Genomic DNA, 20733 nt, shown 5'->3' on the forward strand with positions numbered 1-20733 from the left:
AAACAAAAGGCGGTCTCGTGGTCAGCTAAAATGTGCGCTTGCGGAAAAGACGTGCTTCACTGCAACACAGCGGTGACACGCGGGCAGCATGACGCATGCTTCTCTGAACGTCAGCGAGCCATGATTTACCCATTCTTTCTGGGAAAATAGAGAAATTAATAAAGCGCGGTCTGACAGAACTCGCGATGTATGCGAACCTCCGAATGGCGGTTGTTCCGGCAATTTGCACCCTTGCACTGCTGGCGAAGTACCTGCAACGCATGATCATCTTTTCCACCCAGAACACATCGCGACTTCTGTCGCACTGCTCATTATTAAATTCTTTATTTTACCAGAAAGAATGGACGAGTGGTCGCATCATGACGCGCTGATGCTGCGAGGAGCAGGTGACATGCCGCCCGCGTGTCACCACTGTGTTGCAGCTAAGCACGTATTTTCTGCAGGTGCGCATTTCAATTGACCACGAGACCAGTTTTTTTTCTTTTTCTTTTTTCCTCTTTTTTTTTTTTTTTTTTTTTCTTGTGCTGGCCGCAGTGAGGCCCGCCGTTTCCCCGGTTTAGGACCAGGTATTGCTGGAAGACATAACCCTTGTAGCCACAATCTAGCAGGAACAGCAAACGACCACCTCTGATTACTTCCAGTAATTCAAAGTTCCTTGCATCCCGCTTTTTGCATGTTTGATTAATTTGAAAACCCACTTAATTAGATTTTTTACAGTCCCAGTGATTTTGAATTAATGAGGTTTTACCGTATGTTCATTTAAACTTAAAGCGGGGCTTTGCGGCAGTGCAAATTTCTCCTGGAAAGGTGTGTTCACGGTATAGCACACCTCCACTGCAGTGAAATCACCTTTACAGGGGCTTACATGCGGTTTATATATGTCTATTCGTTCATTTCGAATACTTCGAAATTTCCTAGAATTTAAATTCGTTTCTAAGCGAATTCGAATACTGTTATATTTGTTCGAATATTCGAAGTGCTCGAATATTTGCACAAGCCTACTGACAACCCTTCTGATAAGCATCTTCAGTTAACTGCTCAATAGCGCATGTGGCCTAGCGCAGTGGCATGCGTATCCAAACGTGCTGCGCTGCCGTTCATGCTGTCTCTTTGTGCGAGACCGCTAAACGCACCGCACTACACAGACGCATCACAGACACATTTGCCTTCACGAACGTAAGCAGCTCGCTATCGCTGCGCACATGTGGCAGTGTACGGTCAGGAATGGAGTGGCCATCACGGACACTTTCGTGACAAATGCATGTGTAAGGCACAGCAAGCGCTTGGCAGTGACTGCGTCAGCTTAGTTGCCGATGTGCTGCACACAATTAGGAACGATTGGCTTCATGCAGCAGCAAATGCTGCGTATTAGCGGAGATTCAGCGATGCGTGTGTGTATTGTTTACATGCGTACACGCATCGGTGAAAGCTGGACGAGTCGTCCGCACTTCCGCCACAGTCTTTGTGTTCCGCGTCATCGCTTCCAAACGCTCCGTGCAAGAAAGCCGTAATCTATTCCGCGCTTTGCTGATATCAGCGGCACTCATCGCGAGGCGCAAATTTGAAATTGGTGGTTGGCACGTAGGTAAACGGCGTTCCCGTTTAACTTCGGTTTAACCGTTTTAACCCGTTTAAAAGGATGTATTCATGAGAGTCTGGGCATGCACCAAAATGCCTGATAAGTGTTCTGGGAGGCATTAAAGCTATTTCGGAAGTGGCTGTGGCACTTTGACCGCTTGAGTGGAATACAAAAGCATGATTTTGTTTTTTCGGATAATTTCACAGTCACTAGGGTGTCCGAAAAATCTGACGACTGTATCCACCTTCCGGAAATGGCATATTGTAGCAAGTAATTCTGGTTCGAATCGAATTGAATAGCAAACACTATTAGAAAAATATTCGAAAGTTTGAATATTCGCACACCCCTACATTATAGTATTCTTTTCTCACTATAAAATGTTTGTGTGTATGTTAGGACAAATTTTCATGCTGTAAATATTTTCACCCTCTAATTAGTGCAAGTTATAGTGAGGACTGCATTGAGCAAACAGATCATGAATGGCAGTTGGCAGTTCATTTTACATCTTGTTTCCCAAGAAGGAGAGTTCACCCAACGTGTGGGCAGAAGTTATAATTTTCCTCTTGTGTTACCAGTTGACCACTGTTACGGCAAAAGATGCCGGGTGTGTGCTCGCTTTTAACAAACCTGCAAAACCTTTTTAACCACTGACACGCTGCTTGTATTTGGTGGTGGTGCCACTAACTTTTTGGTTTTTTAACTAACCAAGACATCAACATTTTACAAAAATTGTGTGCAGTTACCCAGCGTAAGGTTTTTGTGGTGTTTAAAGGGCCAATAAACAGGCGGCAACATTTTTTTACACTTCCTAAACAAGTCCTCTAATTCATGCAGAAGGCCGCGGCAATCACATTTTGCGAATGTCACAGCGCTGTCCAGGTGCTCCTTTCCGAAAAACAATTCCTACGCCTCTCTCCCGCACCTGAACAGGGCTCTCTGCCCGCACAGTGATGTAATCTTGCCCATGGGCAGCATTATGTTGCACGGACTTTCTCAATTGGTCCTCTGCTCTATGAAACGGCACCTTGGCCCTGCGGTGATGCAGTTTTTGGCCACGCAGTCCACATTTTCATTTTCCTGTGCTCCCCTCTGTCATTTTGGTAGAGCAGAGACTACCGGGGCAATCAGTATCGCCAGAATGAAAGCCTCGGAGATCAAGAGTCGTCTCGCGCTTTACCGCTAGGGGAAGGTCACATGCACCGTGGCATATTAGTTAACCTCGCCATTGCCTCGTACCCATCGCACCACGCTTCCTTTCCACACCACTCTGACACGAGGAACACGTAGAGGAAGCCTTGCTTGGTTGTTTGGTGACATAATCACTGATGTCGTGTTACTTTGCTGAAGTGGAGGTAGTCATGACAAAGGGCTACGCCTACCCCTCTCTACTGTTGAGAAGGGTGGGAAGGCCGAGTGAGAAACCGAAACCAGCCGAAGCAGGCTGTTCTATACCCTGTAATTTCCTTATTACAGCACTTATTCGTAAAATTCTTATGGCAGCATGTTCACATCACACAAGTGCGCAGTTATCTTTCCATCATAAGTTTTGGACCGCAAGGTTGTTTACTGGCCCTTTTAAGGATCTCTGGCAATAAAATTGAAACAAACCTTGAGATGTTTGTATTTTTTTTTATTGTCCTGCATACGTGGGCACTTCTGACCGATTATTTGTGGCGAGCGTTGCCTTTAAGACATTTTAGTTCGGTTTTAAAGTAAGGGTGAGTGCTACCCGAGTTGGCAGCATCTCGTGACATTGGCACTAGTATGATGCGGATAGGGGACAACCCGTGATGGTGGGCAAGTAGACCAAATATTGCCGACATTACAGACAAGTTTGTGGGATGCACACAATACTATGATTGGCACCCGATGAGGGCCAGTTCTTCGATATGGGCCTGTAGTGCACACATATTCTTGAGCATTAAGTTTGTTGAGCACAAATAAACAGAAACAAGAAATGTATGACACAGCCAGTGTTTGCTCACGTCATATCTTTTTCGTAAGTTAAATTCGTATTTCAGTTTTTTAGTTTGCTAGGAGTTCACTGATTTCTTCTGCAAATTCTCCTTCATTGTCAACCTGTCTGCACTTACGTCATCTGCCACGGGTGATTATTTAAAATTCTGTTTACATTTAAACTATACAAATTATGATGAAGCTCCTGTGCATACCAAGTTTCTAACCTTCATTTTTTTTTTTTTTTTCATTTCATTGTAGCTGTGCTTAAAGGGACACTAAAGAGAAACGATTTCTCTTGTATTATTAATTTACTCTTTCACAATACCAAAATCACCACGCTTGCTGCGAGAAGACGTTTGGTTAGCGAGAAAGTGCGCAAAAAGAAAATGTTGGTGGCGACGCCACCTTGAAGTTCCCGCACCAATAGCCATGACAGCATCTACAAGCGCCTATGTAGTTTCTAATCAGTAAATATGATGTACATTCTCCTCTGAGGGGGCCGCAAACTTAGCTATTCAAATTTCAGAATTGTTGAGCCACTGTGGCCAAAATGTGAATAAAGCATTTTGAAATCCATGACGTCAGGAATGGAGATTTTGGCGCGAAGTTTGAAAATGAAATTTTGACCTTGATTTTCCCTGATAATAATGAGCCTATGATGGTCAAATTAGCGACAATAGAGTTTTCAGAGTATAATTTATCAGTCCATATTGATTCACTATTTCACTTTAGTGTCTCTTTAATCAGCCATTTCACCTTCACTTAGCTACCATGAAAATTTATTGGATGTTTAGCTGATGCATATTGCCTTTTCATGCACACCTTCAGTCGTACTTGTTTAGAGCACAACTTGTATTGTACAGCGCGTGCCTGCTGAAAGGAGATGCTTTCTCTTCTTTCGAAATGTTTTTCAAGGCTACTCTGTGAACACATTGTGCCAAGCATGTGGGAAACTATATTGTTGCACCAGTGAAAGGAACTAGTGCTCTAGACAAGGATGATAACCTTTGTATTTTCTAACCTCTAACATTGATCACTAACAACTGCTATTTTTTTTTTCTTCTGTTCTGGCCATTTCCTCTTCCCCACTTTTCATCCCCTATTCATCATCTTCGTTTTCTTTGTGCCTGTCTCTCTGCTGTTTTGGTCTTTTTGTTCTGTACCATTCTCCCACTTACACCTTTATCCTTCATATTTTGCTTCCAACCTCTCTCTCTCCACTGGCTTGCTTGTTTGCCCTTCTGCCTGGCTGTTTGGTGGTTGGTAGGTGTTCCCCTGGCTTTGCTGTAACGGAAAATGGCAAGAACTGCACTGATGCGGATGAGTGCCTGACGGAGCCGTGTCTCAACGGAGGCACCTGCATGAATCGGCCACACGGCGAGGGCTTCTACTGCCTATGCCCGGACGGTTTTGGGGGCGACCTGTGTGGCGCTTTGCGACAGGAGAAGATAATGCGTCTCAGTATGGCTGCCTTGGCTGCCATCCTGGTCTGTCTGCTCAACATCCTCAGTGAGTGGTTCCATGTGGCTCCACTCTTTATTGTTTATTTACATGGGGATCCTCTTGGAGCTAACCTGGAAGATCCCTATGCAAACATGCTTTCAGTGTTTACCTGGGTTTCCAAAGACACTGCTGTTCCTAGTGCAATATGTTCTCAAATGCATTACTGGCCACTAGTGAGCCTTCAGTAATTGTAACTTAGGGCAAGTGGCCCTTGAGAGGAACTGTCATAGCATCTGTTTTTGGAAAGCTAGGCCAGGCAGCAGAAAAGGCTTGTGGTAAGGATCTGACTGCTGCAGTGTGATAGAAGCATGTGACTCAGTCTGGTTGCTGGCATGCATGGGCACACTAGGTGTGTGGAAGGTTTCACACCAACGGAAGACCGGCTTGACTGTGAGGACAAGGATGAGTGCCTGGACGAGCCATGTGGTTACACGGGTCAGTGCACCAATCTGCCCCATGGTCAAGGCCACACATGCCTCTGCCATGAAAGCCTCGAGTGCCACAACTGCAGCTGCTTTGACGTTGGTGCTGGGGCACGCATGACCAACACATCCCTTGCCCTTGGGCTGGAAGCCCTGCTCATTATCCTGGCCTGTCTAGTGGTGTACCTGCGTAAGCGAGACTTTTTTTTTTTTTGTACATTCCAGTCACTAACAGTGACAGCTGTCACAGGCGGTTTGCTGCATGTGCCTTTTACAATAGTTTTTGTAGGAAAGTTCTGGAAAAAGTGTTGCAATAGCTATTTCCATGAGGAGAGTTAATATCGAAAACATAAAGGAGACCAATTCTGCATGGCATAAGTACCGCATGCTTATAAGAAGTATTCAAAAGCCTGGATTCGAAAGAAATAGGAGTGAAGTTTAACGAAGAATATCTGGCAGCCTACGATTTGCTGATGACGTACTGCTCTTCAGCAATCATGGCAACGAATTGCAAATATGACTGTCTGTACAAGAATATGCATGCCTAAGTCATTTACTCACGGAGAAGCCTATTCATGAAAAGGAAATTAACCAAAGAATAAGAACGGGCTGGAATGCATACTGCAGGCATTCCCAAATAATGACAGGCAATCTACCACTGTCCCTAAAGCGAAAAGTATACGATCGTTGCATACTGTCAGTTCCAACATATGGGGCTGAAACTTGGAGGATAATGAAGAAACGTGCAAAAGAGTTTAAGGATCGTAGAGCGTGCAATGGAACAGAATGGGTTGGGAAACAAACAGGATTGGGCAAAATTCTAGTTCACATTACGTGGAAGAAATGGACCTGGGCCAGCCATATAATGCGTAGGACAGACAACTGATGGTCAGTCAGAACAGAATGGTTACCAAGAGATGAGAAATGCAGCTTAGAATGGCAACAAGTCATATGGAGTCACGAAATTAAGAAGCTTGCAGGCATGGAATCGAATCAGCTGACACAGCAATGGGTACCTTGGAGATCATTGGGAGAGGCCTTCATCCTGCAGTGGTCATAAGATAAGCTGTAAATGATGTAAACTGGTTAGTAGTATAGCGCGGGAAGACACAAGGACAAAGAAGAAGTACGAGACGAACAAGTGCTTGCGTTCGCAGTGATGTGATAGCTGCGCCAATTACGCCAAACTGCGCCAAGACGTGAAACCTGCTACATCCTGCTACATCTCCGCTGTTCTGCGCCAAAACTGCGCCAAACTATAAGCACACTAGCGGAAAAACGTGCGCAGCGCACCGCCGGCGGCAAAACGCAACACTCCAAAGCTGCCGCGCGGCAACATTTCCGTGCCGCGAGAGGAGTGGGTTCGTGCATCATTTTTCGCGACACGCTGCCCGCCGCTTTCTGGGGGACCTGACCGGGCGCAGATTGATGAGTAGGCTAGTTAAGCGCTGGTTTGGCTTGCTCAGGCTTTTGGGGGCCGCCATAACCCTCTTCAGACTGCTGTAAATTGGCGTGACCCCCCAAAAATGCACCTTGGAAGGAGGCTCGCCGCGGGCTGGTGTGACCGCACCGCCGCAGCAGAACAGAAGTAAAGTTTCAGCTGTTAGTACAGCGGCGTCCATGACTGTCTTATTTTTGCCCCCTTTTTTAAGTTCCGCTACTCGAACCAGTGTTATACCCCTGTCACACGGACAACCTTAACCGTGGTTAGGGGTAGCTACACAGAAGAAATAACAGCACTTAGTCTCCTAACCACGGTTATCGCAAACCGAGAAGCTGGCAAGATGGCGGACAAGCATCGCACCAGCCGTGAACTGGCGCAGTTAATTGGCAGCTTCGTGTTGTTTGAGGATTTTCACGGAACGGGACTCCAGTCGGGGAGCAAAACTCGTGGAAAAATAAGTTCGCCGTGGAACGGATACGAACAAAGACTATTCCGTCCTCGGCGAGATTAGCAAAAAGCGTATCGCTACCCGTTTCTTGAGGGGAATTGCTTTTAGCATTGTTCGTGTCTCGCCGTCTCAGAGCCTCAGGTCGTTCCACCAAGTTCAATGTCGACATCCTGAACAAGATGGACGAAAATGGTGACACTATATCATCTTGGTGTCGCCAAGGCAGCGATGGCAGTGGATTTTTCATTGTCTGCAAACAGCATGGTTTTGCAGCGATAAAGCGACATGCTACAAGCAAGAGGCACATTGAGGCCACGAAGCAGCACCGGAATTCAGCAGGTGTACTGAAAACTCCGAAGACCTGCACATCAGACGTATTTGGACTTGACAAAAATTGCAACCCAATCCGATCCAGGCTTTTTGCGAACCCATAGTAAACCAATTTAAGAGGTGTTGATGTAAACGTAACCTGCTGATACGGATTCGTGAAATTCCCCAGCCGTCGAGCGACGGCCGAGAGCAGAATGCCGTAGCTTCGGAAGTACGCGCGCGGCCAGCGCGCACACTGTCAGAACTGTGGTTATCGTTTGCCACAACCGTTGTGGGCGAAACCGCGGTCGCTCTTGACACTATCATGCATGGCGACGGCGAAACTGACGGAACTCCGAAAGTGCACGCGCGTTCAACGCCCACCCACTCCAAGCGACGCTGCTTCCCGCAAGCGCCGCGGACAAAACCGCGGCAGATGCGATTATAGATAGCAACAAACGACGTAGTTTTGAAGGCACGTGCGCGGCCAGCGCAGGCGGATTGAAAACGGAACTACCGTTTGCCGCAACCGCCGCGCACGAAACCACGGTCGCTATCAACGCGATCATCGATAGTGACTGCGAGCTCCGAAGGTACGCGTCTAACGCAGCGGTAGATTAAAGGCGTAAAAAAGGCACGAGGCAGTGGCGTAGCCAGCCCCCCCCCCCCCCTCCTCCGAAATTTGTTTTTGCTATGGCATACAGAGCCCGAAATGACACTTGACCACACCTGCCTGCGCCGCCCCCACTTCAAATCATGGAGGTCCCCCACCCCCCACCAAAAAAAATTTCTGCCTACGCCCCTTGCACGAAGCCTTTCGGCGTTCGTGTAGATCTTCGCTTGTCACTATGGTGGAGCGGACTTCACTTAGTTTTCAGTTGGCCTCATGCGCTTTCACAGCAGCCAGCTGCGCAGTCCCTTATTGGTCCGTTCACATGTGTCCCAGAAAGGCATATGCGAGTTCTCTTGACGGAAACAAATGTTTCGTGCGTACATCTTTGTTTGAAAACAGGTTTTGCTAGTTTTTTCATGATACGAAATTTTGCCCGATACGAATATTGTCGCTCCCCCTTCAGATTCGTATCACTGAGATTCTACTGCAGCTGGGAAACCTTACCTGCGTTCTTTGTTTGGCCACCCTAAGCCATTATAAGACCGCAACGCCAATGTTTACGCTTACGGGGCTGTTCTGTGATCCAATGGTGTTATGCAAACACTCATTATTGGACAGAACTTTTCATTTGAAAAGAGTTCCTCCTTATTTGACTGTTTTGTTTCACACGGTTCATTTTTCCACTTGGCAGTGAGCTTTTAGCTGCTCCAAAAGCTGTTTTCTCTGCTCCCAAACCCGTTTTTGGCTGCTCCAAAAGCCTTTTTACCTGCTCCAAAACGCACTTTTTGCTGCTCCAAAAACCTGCTCCAAAACAGCTTCAGTCAATCACATCACTGCGTTCGTCTTGGACTTCTTCTTTGTCCTTGTGCCGTCCCGCGCTGTGCTACTAACCAGTTTACGATGAACCAACAAGCCCATATTGGTACCCTTGTAAATGATGATGTTCTCAGTGATACTTCTTGACATGCCATCCAATACAGAAAATGTGGCATTTCAATTTACAGTGCAAGAAATAGTGCAGTGCTGTTCATGTCAAATTCTAATAAAACTAGTCGAGGTGTTATTTACTAAGTAATAGTTATTAAATAACATATGTAGCATAAGTGACAGCTGCTCTGACCTTAATAGTACTATATGTATGTCACTTGTAATGATCTAGGTCATGAATGGAATATGCAGGTGGGATGTACTGTTGACATAATTGCCGCCGCTTTTATTTGTGTTGTTCAGCAAAACTTTGTGATTGTTGCAGGTTGTGGCTCCTGCAACTATATTTTATTTTAGAGCTATTCATTTTTAGCATCAGCTCCACTGTGGGTAGTATTTCAGAAACAAAGTTATATGTACCATAGCATAATGTATTTTTCCCGTATTGCCCCTGAATAGCTTGCCAATCAAATGGCCACCTACTCTCAGAGTTCAAACTACAATCATCATTGCAAAGCAGGACCGAAAAAGGTCTGTCGGAAGTACAAAAATGATTAAGCATAATATGCTGAACTTTAAGCTTTGCCCGCTTCAGTAATATCAAGGCCGTTTCATGTAACGTTCCCATTTTGTTGCAAACTTTTATTGTTTGTTAATGTAGAAGAGCATTCCAGCATCTAGCGCGCACAGCAAACAAGGACAAGGTGACAACCAATGAGGACAACCGTTACCCTTGTCGGTTTTCACACAGTCTTTGTCGTTTGCTGTGTGCTAGATGCTGAAAAAGAATGGCAACATGCCCAAATGTTATTTAAAGTAGAAGAGTAAATGTTTAATTTGGGGTTATCAGTTACACTAAAAGACAAAGAAGTATTTGTGTTTTATTGTTTTTTCTCCAACTAATCCTAATTCTTTTTCATTTGCAGTTTTGGTCCTGGTGATTGTGGCATACACACGGAGCCGGCGCTCAGATCAGAAATTTGGTCATGGTGGAGTGGATGATGATGTACGAGAGAACATCATCAGCTATGATGATGAAGGTGGTGGAGAAGATGACATGAATGCTTACGACATAACACCACTGCGAATACCAGTTGATGCATCTGGTATGCAGATTGGGGCGAAGCCTGGTCCAGAGAAGGCACCAGCTCTGCAAACGGAAGTGCGCGTGCGGGAACGTGAGTACAGTTGTGCTTCTGTCAATGTTTTTTTTTTTTTTTTTTCAACGGTGATCCTAAAGGACAAGGGTGTTCGTGGCTTGTGTATGTCTATTTCTCTTTATTTGGGGAACTTCTTCTATAGTGACATTTGCTATTGAAGTGACCATATTTCCTGTAGGTCTTGCATAACATTGAAGCCTTGTGACACTCTTGTATGTATCCTTTGACAGTAACAGTGGTAGAAAGTGCATGTGATACCCAAAAAGTGCCCTAAGACATAGCCGGGCTTGACAGGCTACTACAACTATCAATAATGTGGTAAAATTACTGTTTTTCAAGGGTCTCAGAAGAATTGTTGCCATTAACAACAATTTAGCATATAATGCAGCATTTTAACATGGATAATACTAATTGATGTATTTAGTTACATAGGTTGCAAGAAAAAATATATATATTTTTAAGTGCCTAACAAAAATAAGTAGACATTTTTGCTGCCACATGAAAAACAAAAAAAAAAACATTCTATAAAAGTTCATTTAAAAAAGTGAATGTGGAAAGAAAATCTGATTATTATATGTATATGTTTCACAGGTAAATGCTTTGATGAGATATAGTATGTTTTTTCCACAAACACATTTCTAAAAAAAAATGTAGATATGGCACACAACTGTTTTTTTTGCTTACAAAACAGATATTCTCGGTGCCCATGTCATGCAGTAAAGCAGTCTCTCACCTTTGTCAGGTAACCCGCCATGGTGGTCTAGTGGTCATGATGCTCAACTGCTGACCTGAAGGTCATGTGATCGAATCCCAGCTGCAGCGGCCGAATTCCTATGTAGGCAAAATGCCAGAGTCCCATGTGCCTCGATTTAAGGCGCATGTTAAAGAACCCCAGGTGGTCGAAATTTCTGGAACCCCCTAATACGACGTTTCCCATAATCGTGTCGTGGCATACTAGGCATTCATGGACTACCGTAAAATCCCGAGCAAGCGCCCCCTCCCCTCCTGACATTTTCGCTGTTTCATTCACTGTTTTTATTCGCCCGACGAGGGTGGATAATGACAGTGAAATCATGCATATTTAATAAAGCATTTTACTGAAAGCATGCATGGCTCTTCCACTGCCATCTTGAATTTTGTTACGTGACCGAGCGAGGGCTGCCCCTACAAATCTTGTCGGATTATTTTTCACTGCAGGGGGATGCTTACTTAGGATTTTACGGTAGGCATTCAATTGCCTTTTCAATGTCAGCATCCCCAGACAAAGCAAGGGGTTCTTTTTTTTTTTCTTTTCTTGACAATAGTTGGCATTTAAAGCGTTCCCACAGTTCATGAATGTCATCAGAAGTTTCTGAAAGTGCATCTAAATGTAATAAAAGCACCCTGTAAGAAAAAAACAGGGTATTTGGGGAGTATTTCTGCCACACAACAATAATCGTCATCTGGCTCGCTCGCGTTTCCTTTCTTGAAAACCCGGCTGTCGCCACTTTCCTGTCAAGAATGCTGTGTCACGCTGATAGCATGCACGCCGTTCGTGACCAGGAAGTGCCGGGACCGCGGTGATAACGCAAGGAAAGTGCACAAGGTACATGACGATTATAGTTCTGTGGCAGAAGTACTCCCCAAATACTCAATTTTTTCTTAGAGTGCGTGTCTACAATAGAGATATCATCCCAGTGATTCCACTCCTGCGCCAACTGCGCCAAAGTGCGCGAAATTGTATTTACTGCGCCATCCTGATAATATCGACGAAAATTGCGCCAAACTGCGCCAAAGTCTTAGGTTTGGGGGCGTCTATCACCGGCAATCGCACGGCCGGCGCGTCAGAACATATGCAGCTTGATCTTGGGGCTGCCAAAGTCGCAACCATGGACCAAGAATTATTCTGCTGAATAAATAGCGCTCGCGTGTGCGTCCCGCATAAGCCACGATGCCAAGCACGGTGCCGACGCAGCTTCTGTTCTGCAAGTCTGCTCGACAGCAAAACGCGCTCTCCGCAGAGGCTCGTGACGTCTAGGCCTCTCGGTAGCGAGAAAGTGCGACGGCGATTCATTGGTGGACGTCGTCTGTTCTAGAAACGCTGCTGATAGCTCGTTTCAAGCGTCGCACGGCACGTAAGGAAAGCAATGTTCAGTAATAACTACATGTGTGCTGCTAAAATGTCTGTCACTTCTGTTTCCGGACATCGCGGAATGAAATCTGGAATCGCTAGCAGTATATATATGGAACAATATCGAATTTTCCTTGCTTCGCGTTTATGGAAGAGCACGCGAATGGTGGAAACACGTTCACACTTTTCCTAGGATATACTTTATCCATGGATCTTCATTAGGAAGAGCTTTTTCGTAATTGCTTGTACGAGCACGTCCGAGTTTAATCACTCTGTGGTGAATACCCCCTAAAAGGCCCTGCCCTTTCGAGCTCACATGCTAGGGTTCCAATTCGAATTTGTTGCTTGCTTTTTAAAAATGTCATCTCATTAATAAAAGCATATATCCTGGTCGGAGCAGCCGCAAATACGCAGCTGTCAGTAGCGGGCCTGTCACTGACGGCCCACAGTGAAGCGGCTACCCCATGTTACACGTCCGCCCCTCGCTTTCGGGGGTCAATAGCTGACGGGTAAAAAACTTAGTTTCGCTTAAGGGCGAAACAATGAATGCGATACCAACAAATTGTATTGTTAAACGAAGTAAGGCTAGCAGCTAACTCTCTTGGATTCGATCTCGCATAACTCAACGAAACACTAGTTTAAGGGAATATGGCCGCTCCAGGAACCGAAGCGTTTTCTTGCTCTGAGTTCTCTAAACACGAAGTAAGCGTTGAGAGCACAGCAAGTTTACGAGCCATCTCCTGATGCCTCGAGATGGCGCGCGCGCAAGCGACTGCGCCCTTCGAACGATGCGGTCCCCCCCCCCGCTCCTCTGGCGTCCTTTCATGCTCCTTACGAAAGACGGGCGGGGCGTTTCCTCTCTGTTTGATGAGCAATCGACGGCAGGCCCGCACGCGGGAAGATGTTATCTCATGCGCTGTCCGTGCGACGGAGACAGACGGCCGGCTAGCTTAATCTCCGCTTCAGCCGCGTTCGTCGCCAGCGCTCGCGAGCTTTTACCCGCGGCTAGAATGCGCGCGGTGGTGTTATTAATTTGGTCTTTATACAGAAAATTACGGCAATGGCGACGACAAAAATCCGCGGAGAGCGTCCATATAATTGTTATCACAATAAACATTTTAAAAAAGTTGAGCCATTTCACTCAGTGAAGTGGATGATAGGCGAAGCTGTTTCGCGCATGGCAAGGAGGTGACATGGTGGAGGACAGTTTGGTATGTAAGGCCAGGTTGTTAACGTTCAATACGCAATATTAATGCGAAAGCATCAGATGCTTTATCAAACACGAAAGTTGACCGTCGGCAGCGTCAATCGATCGATGCAAAAAATAATCATGTGATGACGCCATCACGACGTCATAGATCGTCGAAACTTGTGACGTCATCATGGCGTCATATATCGTGATGTCACGTGATGACACCATCACGACATCGTCGCTTTACACTGCTTCCGTAATCGGTGCGCCGATCATGGAGCTAGCGCAAAACCAGGTGAGGTGCAGAAAGCTTGCAGAGAAGGAGGGGGAGGATCAACCCGTCGATCGAGAAGAAAAAGAACCTGGCTTTCACCTTGGAGTTTTTTGAGGGGAATGCATTAGGGACAGTGTGGCTCTTTGGCATTGAGCCACTGCTGTACGTCACGGCGGTTGCCTACAATGTCTGCTGATAACCACATAGATGTATTTAGAGTGTTATTTCTTGAAGTGCAATTTTATTGATCTGGTATTCTGCTTATTTGCTAGTGTCGAAAATAATCGCCGAAGAGGTTAATTCAGAACACTCAACTGCATGAGCCCTTATTTTTTCATTAGCGAGTGAAGTATGGTGTTCTCCTGAGATGATTTTTTCCATGAGATTTGCAATGAATCGAAATATTTCTAGCCTTCATAAGAGCCCCATAGTAATATTCCGGTGCTTGAATTTATTGCAATATGCTTCTGTAGTGCACTCCAGGATGTAAAATTCGCTGCTCCAGAGTGCTCCCAGATGCAAAATTATCTGCTCCAAAGTGCTCCAAGATGAAAATTTTGCTGCTCCAAAGTGCTCCAAAACGGAAATTTTGCTGCTCCAAAAATTGCTCCAAATCAGAAGTCCTCGGTAGCATCACTGTCATCCGCTCTGGAAAAGTTTCCGAAAGGAACAGTATTGAAGTTATCTTTCAAATTCATGTTGTATATTCTTAACAATGCCACGTGATCTGATATACCGGGAAGTATGTATAGCTCGTGGTTTGACTTGTTATGGCCCCGCTTACGCAGAGGAGGTCCATTATTGTTCTAGATTTGCCCTGTATTCTAGTGTTCTTATCTACTAACCGTAATAAATTAAAGGGAAAGGTAATGTCCATCAAGTGTTATCATTTTTGAGGGACATCATCTCCCAATTAATATTTGGTAAATTAAAATCTTCCAAGAGGATAATGCTGTCACTGAATTTCAAATGTTTGCTCATGTATTGTTTTAAATCTAAAACATCAACGCAAGAGCTGGGAGGTCTTTACATAGCACCCTTAACATATCTGATGTCTTCGTGGTAAGCCTTGCAGAAAAAGCACTCAACATCTATTAAATCTGGCATTTTTACTACCTTAATGTTGTTAAAGACAGTAGCTACACCACCACCCCTGCTGCTCCCATCTTTTCTAAATGCTCTATAGTCAAGTGGAATGAATTCACCATTATTGATTTTATCACATAGCCATGCTTTTGTTAAGACTGCAATATCTGGGTTATAAGACAGGAGAATGAAAAGTGGGCAAGAAGCTACGACCCCTCGTCAGCGTGCGTCATGACCTTGAGCACTTTCTTTTCTTTTTTTCTTCGAACGCGCGGCTTACTTTCAGTGTGATCGTGAGCGAGCATGCGGGCACGTCATGGCATTTCGTGGTGGCCGTGGTAACTATGCAGCTCACGATGCTCAAATCAGCTAATGGCTGTGGACTTTATGCTTATGGCACATTCATTTGGATTTATGGCATTTGTCGAGAGAAGAGCAAGCGATTTCTAGCCAAGTTTGAAAAAATTAATTGTAAATTTCAGGCCGCATGCTGCGCTATAATGTTTGGCTCGCATGTTCTCGGGAGCCTCGACTACCAATCGGCAACGTTTTCTGACCATCCTGAAAAAGTGTTGCAGGGTGTCGTTAGGGTCATCAACCCATTCTACAATATTGGCGAGTTGTGTTTTGCAGTTCGTTAGTGTTGTTTCAATGCTGTCTACATCAGAGGTTAGCATATTTAAATTACCCAACCACTTCTCATTGGTTTAGTTCCTTCCGTTAACTTGGATGTATACCTTGCATTTCATTTTGTTACCTGTATGCCCTGTATAGACGAGAGAATTTTACTTTGCCTGTTTGACAGAAGATCTTGATCTGAGGAACCCGGATTCGCTTTTACGTCTGCACATTCCAGAAGATTCCTGACTGGGCTAACGCTTGACAAACGATTAACATGCAGTATACAGGGCAGTGGCAACAAAAACTGGTTATCAGATTGATAATTGTTAGTTTGCATATATCTACTAAGCTGTATCATGAAGCAAAAAAGATTGATCACCATGTTGCCATGGTTTCTGCCACTATGCCCACTCAGGTTCTTTGGTTTCTGTCTTGTGTTTCAGCAGCACCCACAGGGGCCCACCCAGATGTGGGCGACTTCATTCGGGACCATCTGGACAAAGCTGACCAAGACCCTGGGGCTCCACCAGTGGATGACTTGCGCAACTATGCCTATGAAGGGGGTGGCTCCACAGCAGGCTCACTCAGCTCCCTGGCCTCGGAGACGGACGACCATGAGCAGCGCTTCGACTACCTCAATGGCTGGGGGCCCCGCTTCCAGAAGCTGGCCGACATGTACGGACAGGGCGAGAGCGAGGAGGACTAGGCGTCATTCGCACAAATGTCCCTTTGTCCCCCATTTCATTGACCCTTAGTCATTGATTTCGTTCACTTTGGCCTGCTCTCTTGTCCACTCGCATTAGCCACTCACCCACACACTCAAGTCGCACAGCTCACGGTAGATAGGGGCATCTTACTTTATTATTTTGACACGTGTACTGTCAAGATCAATAGTGTCGGAGAGGTTATACCAAATGGAATATGCTCGTTCTTGATATCGCCATTTTACCACGATTATCATCTCTGCTTGATGATCACAGCTTCAGATTCTCTTGGCTACAGTGTATAATTTGTGTCTTGGTGGAGACTGGACAACCCATGCTGTGTTTAGCATTTCAGGAATATTTCAATGTGTATACACATGCCATTATGACTTAATAGTAATGTGCCATCTGAATAACCTTATGACCAAGTCTGTTGACTTGGTTTGTCATGAGTGAGTTAAAGTTGCCCCTACATCGTGCCCTGTGTTTGGAGACTTGGATGCCCAAATTTGCCTCGTGCCTTCCTTGAGGCTGGTCATTGAATCATCCCCAAGTGTTTCCTGCTTCATTCTGTGTATAGTTTTGTTTTAAACCTGTTCTGACAGCCATCATAATCACATGTGCAAAAGCGAGTGCTTTTTTTGTGTAATGTTTCTGCAGCAGTGTGGTGCAATCTAAAAAGGGCAGTATACATGTGAGCTGGGTTGCTCCTGTCTTCCGTGACACTATAGTCTCCAGAAACCAGCAGTATTTCTCTCCCATTAGCATTGTTATATTTTTCTTCTTAGTGTTTATATTTAAGCGCACTTCACTGTGGCCATATAGAGTGGGCTCTACCATTCTCATTTGTTGGCGGAGAAATAACGCATGCTTAAGGTTGTGTTTTGTTGCCAAGTGCCATCACAAACATGCACATGGCCTGAGGAAATTCCCACTGCCCTTGATTTATGTTTACATAATGTTGATGCATACTTTAATTGAAACACTTTGCGGGTATGCTTTTGCCATATTGATATTTACTTGTCTAGAACACAAGATGTTTTCAAGCTGTGTGCTTGTACTGACACCACTTTTTTACAACTTGTGATTGAGCCAGCATTTTTGTCTGTAAAGGCTCAAATGAAATTCAAAAACTGCCCAAATTTTTGTGCAGCTTTTTTTTTTTTTTGTGTGAAATTGTTTGTTGTAAAGTTACTTGTCCAAAAATTGTATAGTATAGTATGTTTTAGGTAATTCAAGTGTATAACTGTGAATTATGTTCTGACATGGCAGCTATGGATTCAAGGTCTCAGTTTTAGGCAGTTGCTTTTGTAACACACCACATGTAGCATGGAGCTTTCCTCTTCGTGCCGATGTGACTCGCATGTGCCCTTTTTTATAGTGAAACCCATCCTGCCCATTTTAATGTCCTGAACTAATCCTCGCGAATGCCTACCACACTCTCAATCGTCCCTCGACGTTCTGCCGAACACTTCTCACGGTACGTTCTTTCTGGGCGTGCTTAGGTCAGGGCAGAAGAGGTTGCTGGAGTCGTGAGCGATTAACTTGTGCTGCACAGGTGCCAGGCAGCCTTTGGTCCGTGCGCATACTCCAAGGTGCATTCCATTTTTTAAGGCGGCAGTGCTGCTTCATGCCTCAAATGTCGCTGTGCCAGTCAGGATATCTGGGTCCTGTCTGCAGCGCACGAGAGAGTCTGTTTTCAGGGGCCCTCTGTCATCGCGTTGCTCCTCTCACAACACTACCATCCAGAAACTTGCAGCTTCCACCAAGACAAAGTGAGCAGCTGGTTCCTTTGTTAACCTAGGAAGTGAGATAAAGGGGGTTATTTATTATTATATCAGAGTTGTATACACACAGGAGGGAGAGAGCATACACCCATTACGGTTCTCTGCCTTTCTTGTGCGACACAGTGGAAGGTGCAGTGTTTTTCTACACGTTACTGTATACAACATGCACATTATACTTGAAGCGTGTTCACCCAGTGCAAGTGTGTCTGGCTGTATGGGTGTATTTAAAAAAAAAAGCATGCATCTTAGCCTTGTATGTGTCTTGCATTTGTCAGCAGCAGCTCATTTTTGTTCAGAGGAAGCCAAGATGCTCAAGTCTAAGCAAATTTTTTTTTTTTTCGACTTACGTAAACATGCAACAAAAATGCTCATTGTGACAGTGCTGCAACTATACCACAGTATGTAGAAAGCTCCTGCTTGAAAATAAGGTTGTGTTTTTGACTCTGTGAGAGGCTGAACTTAATAGATAAAATATGTTGTTAGCTTTAATTTGTTTTTGATGTGCAGCTTCATAAAGGCAAAAAAATATATTGTTAGCTTCAGTTAGTTTATGATGTGCAGATTCACAAAGCTAAACAATGAAATTGTCAATATATTGGTGCTCATGTATTGTGATGCTGTTTAGGAACCTTTTTGAGAATTTGTTTGGACATGAGCCTTCAGGCACTTTTGTTCTTTGAGATGATATTTGTCTGGCTTTTTTTCCTGAGTATATCAGCATGGTCCATCTGCTATGCTGAACATGCCATTCATTCCAGGTGTGTTTCAGCACAGTATGTTGTGTTTTTAGTTAAAATGAATTCTTGTATTGTGTCGATTGTCATCATTAATTTCATTGTTATTTTAATTTTTAACAATTGTCACATTGTGCTAGTCACACCTGATTACAGAAAACTTCTAATGGAGTGCACTTGCCTTGTGGTTTTTAGGTACACATCTCCTGCTGTTAAGTGAAGTGGTGATGTGCACACGTGGTGTACATTTTCTTTTTGTGCATATACTCTTCAGGTCCTATTCAAAGTTGTTGCCCTTCTGCCCTCAGTACTGTGGTGTTTGTTAGCTGCAGCTGCACAAATGAGCAGCAGTCACGCTTTTGTTTGTCCCCCTGCTGTGAGTGAGTTAGCTGCAGCTGCAAAAAAGTTGAACAAAGCTGTGCACGCACTCTTGAAGCAACTATCAGCAGAAAAGCAAAGCCATCAAGCATGTAGTACCACCACAACTTGTAGTGGAATCATAAATATATATATATATATATATATATATATTATGTATATTACATATAAGTGAGAGAGGAAGAGTGCAGGTAGGGATTATAATGTTGGTATGTATGTGTGCGTGTTTGTATGTTCTGCTTTCTTTTTTTTCTTAATTTAGAGAACAGCAGTGCCGAGTTTCAGTTTTATTTCATGATAGAAATATTTCCAGTACTTCAGCATTGTGTTTGCAAGATCAGCACTCTGTTTCTGCAAGCACAGAGGTCATATTCTCTGTCGTTCGCCTTTCTGGCATGTGCTGTGTACATGTGTTCCCTGAGCAGTGGTAGCATAGATGGTTGAGTTCCTTGTCTAATTCTGGAGACTGTGTTGATGAAGTGCCTAGTGACCTCACTCATTCCCCCATCTGTGCTTGCAGACTCTGGGTGCTGCTTTGCATGTGTGTGGTACTTCAAGTAATGTTGTGAACAGGAAATCTTGTGCAGCTCTTTTGTTCACATGATACTAGGATTTTTTTTTTTTGTTATCCCTACTCCTCCCATGCCTACTCGTCAGGTTTATTGCGTGTATGTATTATACAGGACAAGTCTGATTTCTGGCCCTCACCTTTACCCCTCCAGTGTGACTGCCATGCGTTATGTGCTACGAGTCACACATCGTTGGAAGGTTTTAATGAGAATTGTGCTTGTGTACTAAAGTTCTTTTTTGGGTGTTTTACAATGAGCTGTCTTTGCTTCAAGTATGTAGATGTTAGGTCATAATTTTGAAGTCTTAATAAAAGCCACATATGTTAAATGATATGTTGTGTAAACTTCTGAAAGGCCCAGCCTACAGCCGTGAAGCTCAAGTGACTACAACACACCAAAGAGCAATGCAGGCCATTTAGTGCAACAGCGCATATAATGCATAATAATAATAATACAAATAATTGTTGGGGTTTAACGTCCCAAAATCGCCATATGATTATGAGAGACACCGTAGTGGAGGGCTTCAGAAATTTCGGCCACCTGGGGTTCTTCAACGTGCACCTAAATCTAAGTACATGGGCCTCGAGCATTTTCGCCTCCATCGAAAATACGGCCGCCACGGCCGGGATTTGATCCCGCGACCTGCGGGTCGCACATGATGTATTTGACAGCCAGTGTAATGAGAGTCCTTATGCCATTTCCAGCTTTGCTGACTGATTTTGGCAGCTCCATAAACAGCACTCAGGACGATGAACCAATATTTGATAATTTTATATCATTGCACTGGACTAAGGGTTGCACCGTAAAGATTGAGATTGAGCCTAGAAAGGCTTTGTTACACTTTACTTAATCTAAATCAAAGGTCCCCTCATGGTTGGGCATTGCAAACAGACAAGCATTGTGCATAGATCTTG

The 20733-nt window shown here is 44.6% G+C and overlaps 1 protein-coding gene across 1 annotated transcript in view; it reads left to right on the forward strand.

Annotated features, from left to right (window-relative positions):
- LOC119406622 (neural-cadherin) overlaps positions 1-20150 on the forward strand; it is a gene marked incomplete in the record, with an annotated part of 278852 nt that extends 258702 nt beyond the window's left edge. Inside the window, 3 exon segments of the mRNA XM_049419025.1 lie at positions 5391-5653; positions 10131-10382; positions 16094-20150. Of these exon segments, the coding sequence (XP_049274982.1) occupies positions 5391-5653; positions 10131-10382; positions 16094-16353 (775 nt within the window).
- Positions 20151-20733: the final 583 nt, after the last annotated feature.

The sequence above is a fragment of the Rhipicephalus sanguineus genome, chromosome 1 (genome assembly GCF_013339695.2).
Source record: "Rhipicephalus sanguineus isolate Rsan-2018 chromosome 1, BIME_Rsan_1.4, whole genome shotgun sequence".
Classification (NCBI taxonomy): domain Eukaryota; kingdom Metazoa; phylum Arthropoda; class Arachnida; order Ixodida; family Ixodidae; genus Rhipicephalus; species Rhipicephalus sanguineus.